Source organism: Agrilus planipennis, unplaced genomic scaffold, assembly GCF_000699045.2.
Source record: "Agrilus planipennis isolate EAB-ADULT unplaced genomic scaffold, Apla_2.0 scaffold344, whole genome shotgun sequence".
Taxonomy (NCBI): Eukaryota; Metazoa; Arthropoda; class Insecta; order Coleoptera; family Buprestidae; genus Agrilus; species Agrilus planipennis.
The window spans coordinates 1-6,134 of NW_020439077.1; the positions used below are offsets into that span (position 1 = coordinate 1).

General features: G+C 30.0%; 2 protein-coding genes and 1 long non-coding RNA gene across 3 annotated transcripts in view; 2 read left to right on the top strand and 1 right to left on the bottom strand.

Moving 5' to 3' along the window:
- Positions 1-133: 133 nt before the first annotated feature.
- Positions 134-3,070, bottom strand: LOC108742529. The gene is made up of 5 exons (XR_003231652.1): positions 2,812-3,070; positions 2,391-2,505; positions 1,776-2,048; positions 801-1,006; positions 134-395 (listed from the first exon to the last, which is right to left on the bottom strand). It is a non-coding gene; the product is annotated as an uncharacterized LOC108742529 (long non-coding RNA).
- Positions 3,071-3,484: 414 nt separating this feature from the next.
- On the top strand, positions 3,485-4,646 carry LOC108742528. Its single transcript, XM_018477771.2, has 3 exons — positions 3,485-3,865; positions 3,923-4,183; positions 4,238-4,646. Exons 1-3 carry the CDS (start codon positions 3,577-3,579, stop codon positions 4,405-4,407), a joined length of 720 nt encoding a protein of 239 aa, XP_018333273.1. The 5' UTR covers positions 3,485-3,576; the 3' UTR covers positions 4,408-4,646.
- Positions 4,647-5,506: 860 nt separating this feature from the next.
- The window catches only part of LOC108742546, a 4,254-nt gene continuing 3,626 nt past the window's right edge, over positions 5,507-6,134 (top strand). The window contains exon 1 of the mRNA XM_025977303.1: positions 5,507-6,028. Coding sequence (XP_025833088.1) covers positions 5,673-6,028 — 356 coding nt within the window. The 5' untranslated portion in view covers positions 5,507-5,672. The remainder of the gene's footprint in view (positions 6,029-6,134) is intronic.

A 6,134-nucleotide genomic window follows, 5' to 3' on the forward strand; every position in this document is an offset into this window, starting at 1 on the left:
AATTACACTTTCATATAAATAACATATAAAATACAACAAAACTTGCATCAAAAAGCAAGTAAAATTACTGAATTATAAAATGACGATTTTATTGATAATAGATAATTGTTAAAATAAACACCATGACAGATTAATAAAGAGCAATTAAAATGAAATATATCAACTATTCTCACCTTAAGTAACTGTACACTGTAAAGTTCCAAACTTTACAGGTGTAAAAAGCAAAACAAATCCGGCAGGAATACCATCGCAGAAAATTAACTTCATAATGTTGCAAGGCAAAGATGTAAACAGCTAATCAAGAAAACAATCCAGGAAAGATGATACCCATGTAGACATTTGTTGTTTGAGTAGGACCAAACTGAACTTTTATTCTTTCCCATTTGTTGAACAATCTGCAGAAATGAACAAAAAAACGTATTAATTGCACTATTAATTACGGAAGGCATTAAACACCTAAAAGAAAGTACTAATTAATTACACTGTCACATAAACAAGATACCAAATACAACAAAACATGCATCAAAACGCAAATAAAATGACAGAATTATAAGATGGCAACAACTGTCAATTTACATCATAGCATAGATAAATGTGAAACAATCATAGATTCACAATCTCAATTTATTTTATGAACAAAAATGAACAATGTCAATTTACTAAGGACAATAAATAACTGCTGAATGAATTACCATAGATGTACGATAACCTCAATTTGTGCTAAGAACAGTAGATATTAAAATAAACACCAAAACAAATTAATAAAGAACATTAATACCAATCACATCATATATTCTCACCTTAAATAAATGAAGAATGCAACGTTCCAGAGTTTTACAAGTGTGAAGAGAAAGTCAAATGCACGAACAATGACATGTTTGGTTTCCAAATAAATTTCCAGTTCTATCTGATCAGCCCAAAATTAACTGCATTATGCCTCCCATGTAGAAATTGGTTATTTAGGTGCAACCAACATGAACTTTAATTTTCTTACTTGTTGATCAATCTGCAGAAATCGGCAAAAAAACATATTAATTACACTATTCATTACAGAAGGCATTAAACGCCTACAAGAAAATTCTACTTAATTACACTTTCATATAAATAACATATAAAATACAACAAAACTTGCATCAAAAAGCAANATGTTTTCTAAGAAGAGTAAAGCGTAGTTTATGTTACCTTTAATATGTTGTTTTTAATTAATTTTATGTTCTTGCATTTCTTTTATAAATTCATATTATATTCTCACCTTAAATAACTGTAGAATGCAATGTTCCAAAGTTTTACAAGTGTGAAGAGCAAGTCAAATGAACGAACAATGACATGTTTGGTTTCCAAATAAATTTCCAGTTCTATCTCATCAGCCCAAAATTAACTGCATTATGCCTCCAATGTAGAAATTGGTTATTTAGATGCAACCAACATGAACTTTAATTTTCTTACTTGATCAATCTGCAGAAATTGGCAAAAAAACACATTAATTACACTATTCATTACAGAAGGCATTAAACGCCTACAAGAAAATTCTACTTAATTACACTTTCATATAAATAACATATAAAATACAACAAAACTTGCATCAAAAAGCAAGTAAAATTACTGAATTATAAAATGACGATTAACGCACTTTACATCACAACGCAGATAAATGTAAAATAATTATAGATGCACGATAACGTCAATTTATTTTATTGATAATAGATAATTGTTAAAATAAACACCATGACAGATTAATAAAGAGCATTAATATTAATTATGTCATGTATTCTCACCTTAATTAACTGTAGAATGCAATGTTCCAAAGTTTTACAAGTGTGAAGGGCAAGCCAAGCCCAGGAAGAATGGTAACACGTTTAGTGCTTTTAAAAAAAATTTCCCGTTGTTCTCTTTCATCGGCCCAAACTTAACTGCATAATGCTGCAAGATGAGGACAACAACAGAATACAAAGTCCAGAAAAAACCACAATACCATTGTAGATACTGGTTGCTGCATAACATCCAAATCAACTTCAGTGTTGTCTTTCTCCTTCTCATTCAAAGTCAATCTGCAGAAATAGACAAAAAAATTATTACCTACTATTAAATAAGTAAAATAAAAACAAAAAAAAAAATTATCATATGTATTTTCTAAAACAAAAGAACATCACAGCAGAAGTTAACATTTGTTCCTGCTCTTGCTAATCAAAACTTTATTTTTAATAAAAGCCTTACAAATGATTCTTAGAACATTTCCCAAAGATAAATCTGCAATTTAACAACAAAATAAAGTATCAAAACCCAAAAATTCCACATACAATCTTTGAAGAAGTTTCAATTGCCAGAAGTATCTATTGATATTGATTTCAACATGTAAAATTTAATAAAAATGAAATTTATTTTCATCTTACCTCTTGGAAACAAAGACTTCAAAAAGAAATGCATTGTCTGTGTGTAGGTTGAACAGCTGGACGAAACAGTATTTGGCATTGGTAAAGGCTGGAAACAGTCTATTCCAAAGTACATCTGTAGAAAGAACAAATGAAAGTAAAAGATAATTTTATAGATCAAGAAAAATTTTAATGAACGAAAACATTCATTTTGTTACATACAACTGAATTATTTTACAAAATCAATCGACAAATCAATTTTATTTATACTGAACGAGTAACTTTTTATTCATAAACTCGATAGATATGCATTAACAAGTTTTCAGGTTTTTGCTAGTTTATCAAACATGGCGGAGAAACGCTTACACCGTCCATTTACTTAACAATTTAATTAATGAGAATCGTAAAAATAATGCGATATCTGAATAATAAAAATACATACCACGGATAAAATCGTAATTCCAGAACCTATTGTGATACAAATTTTGTATGTACCATTACTCTTTCCAATTTTTTTTATCAAAAATGCACATAACATCTACGAACGGTAGAAAATGCAGTACACCAGTGAAAAGTGATAAAGTGAACAAGAAGGAAGTACGTCATCAACGACTCTGTTAAACTCGAAAAAGATAGTAATACATATTATAGTCAACATGTATTACTTTCTTTTATTAAATAATCGTTGGTTATTGCATGATGCCAGTTTAAAATATACTTTGATATAAAATTTCAATACATCCACTGTAACTAATTATCACGATAATTAGATAAAACGAGAAATTATTGTATGTAAATTCAAAACCACGAAAATGCAACTGGTAACGAGATTATTCGAACGTTAGTGAACTTGGCGAAAGGGAGCGGTGTAGGTGCAAGATGTACTCTGGCGCGAATTATTTGAAATTCGAAAGTTGAGAACATTTTCGGAATTGTGAAATACAAATGCATTAATAAACTCTATTTCCGAAACATTTAAATGTTTTTATTCACCGTTATCAAGTATTAATTGCTTAAAGAGATTATTCTACAAAGAGAATACTAAAAAATTTTTGTATTTGCTATTCCACAATTCAAAAAATCATTTAAAATTTATATATTTTTTCTTTAATCTATGGTATGCAATGGCTATGCACTTAACCTCAATGATTTACTTTAATGTTACCATGTTTTTGAATGTTTTGGAAGTTAAGTTGAATGCGGAAGTATGTTTACCGGTCGTTATTTGCAATTTTGTGGCAGAATTATAAAACGTTGTTACTTTATGCCAATTACAACGGTAAACCTGAGAAATTTTAGCAATCAGCGAAATAGAGGTGCTGACGACCCCCAAGATTCTAATATACCGGTAGGGCTTGGAAGTAAATACAAAGTTTTTCGAGATGACGACTCCGTAGAAATATTGGATGTAGATGAAGAACAATTAAAAAATGAAGAGCAAATTCAGAAAGAAAAGTTACAGGAGTATGATGAATACAAAGGATTAAATCTTGAGAGTAACTGGAGTGGGTTTGTATTTTTCAACATTAGTATAATGAGATTATTAATTTAAGGAGGCGAAACTGGTGTTTTTGAAATTGAGGATCTTATTGAAGTTCTGAAGAGAGACAATGCTGAAGATGTTTTTGTGGTTGAATTACCCAAAGAAATTAATTTCGTGAAGTATATTTGTATTGTCACTGGCAAATCAAGGCGACATATGTTGGCAATAGCACAATTCGTTCGAAAATTATATAAACGTAAAATGCATGACACAGATTTAATACCAAAAATAGAAGGAAAAGATTCAGATGAATGGCTTGCTTTAGATTTAGGTAACATATGAACTACTTGTTTGTAAAATTAACCCTAAATATTTGAAACTCTAGGTAATATTGCATTACATATTTTCTCTAATGAGGCAAGATGTAAATATGATTTGGATTCTTTATGGGCGGTGGGTTCCGAATATGATCCAGAATCTAATAAACAAGACCCACTTGTTGATTTATTAGAAAAACACTCGATTTATTTAAGTGATTTAAAACCCGCCAGTTAAGAAATTTGTTTTGTAATTGTAGTAAGGAAACGTTTGGCCAAAATTGGCCTAATTGTGGAATCGTGGTTTAAACAATATTTAATCGTAAGTGGGTTACTGGATGAGAAACTCCATATATGTTGAGAAAAACCCCCTAAGTGGCCATAAATAAAATGAATGTGAAGATTTTTGTAAGAATGCACTAAAATTGTCCAAACTAATTTGAATGTAAATAAAAATGGTTTTGTATTTTTAATGAATGTATTGTTTTTTTGTTGTTTCTACATAATTTGTTTCTCTCATCTGTTTGTTTGATAATTTCGAGTCAGAAATAGGCTCAAATCCCGTATTTTAGTACAATAACACAATATTTTTTAAAAAACGCAATCTAATTAAAAAGAAACATTTTTCAGATTTATTGGAGTAAAATTGCTCTAATGTTTGCCCACAATGTTTTTATTAAACAATTAAATAAACTTAAGCTTTTAAATTAACAACTTGGGAAAATACTATTAAGTCATACAGTTTTAATGTTTTTTTTTTTAGTAAATTATGTGTTATATTTTAGTAAAAGAGCTTTCAAAACTCGTGCCATTTATTGCCGATAAATGATAACGATTTAAGGTAGCAATCTGTAATTTTGCAGATTTCATTATTAGTGTTTTGCATCCATTGTGATTGTTCCACGGTGCATTTCTAGATGGCAGAACAAGTCGAGTAAACACAAAAAAATGTATTTTTGGAGATTATATTATGGCGGGCTTTAAATTAAATTTTCGCAGGTAAATCTGTAAAGGAGCATAGTATGAAATTAAGAAATTATTGATTACATTCTTCTGGAGGGCATCAATTAATTATGCGAGCTCAAAATGGGGAAAGGGGGGAGGGCCCAATCTCTCAAATATGTTTTAGAGGGAGTGGAAATCAACGATGATCTCCAGTTACTTTTTAATTTAAGGAATGACAATAAATTTTTTTACTTTTTTTTTTTTGAGTTCCATTTTGCTACTGAAAATTTGAAAGAAATTTACCTCAACAAATTAATAGAGTGGCCCCCAAGCACCACTGTTTAAATATTGAAATAAATCTATTTACAAGATTAGATAAGAGCTATCAGCTTTTTGCCCAAGCTCCGATGATTTTACTTTTCCATTATATATCAGCCGTGCGAAAAATAATTAATAATTGTTCTAAAAATGCAGTTTAGTGAAGTAGAAAGGTAATGTAAAAGTACATGTAGAAATAAAGGTGACAAATCGTTTTCATTGCAACACAATGATCACAAGATGACTACAGAGGACAGTGCGGGTGTGAAAAAGTCAACTGCCTTGGGCCAAATATTGACGACCAAACAAAACATTTATGCAAACTACTTAATACCGAGTGTTGCCGCTGTGCTTCTGTATAATATAAATTTTGCGTGTGACGTCGTGGTGGCATACAGACACTACGCGGAGGATAATCCAGTGTGGGCTTCATTGACTATATTTTTCTTGTATTTGCCCATTATCGGATGTTTTGTATTAACAGTTTCGGCTTGGGAACATTGGCCCGAATTTGAAGGGTGCGGAGTTGAAAATGTAAAATGGATTTTTGTTAAAATTTTTCAGCATGTGTTTTTTCCCTTATGGGCAATGTGGAGGTAATAATGTTGATGATTAATTTAGAATCAGTCATTTTTGATATATTTTTTTTTTAATTTAAGATTAAAAAATTATTATTATTGGTTATTGCATGATGCCAGTTTA

Bases quoted from the DNA above. Each gene is read 5' to 3' on its own strand.
- LOC108742528 (XM_018477771.2), top strand. From the start codon at position 3,577: ATGTTTACCGGTCGTTATTTGCAATTTTGTGGCAGAATTATAAAACGT. The intron at 3,866-3,922 runs GTAACTGGAGTG...TATTAATTTAAG, and splicing joins CAAAGGATTAAATCTTGAGA to GAGGCGAAACTGGTGTTTTT. The intron at 4,184-4,237 runs GTAACATATGAA...TTGAAACTCTAG, and splicing joins ATGGCTTGCTTTAGATTTAG to GTAATATTGCATTACATATT.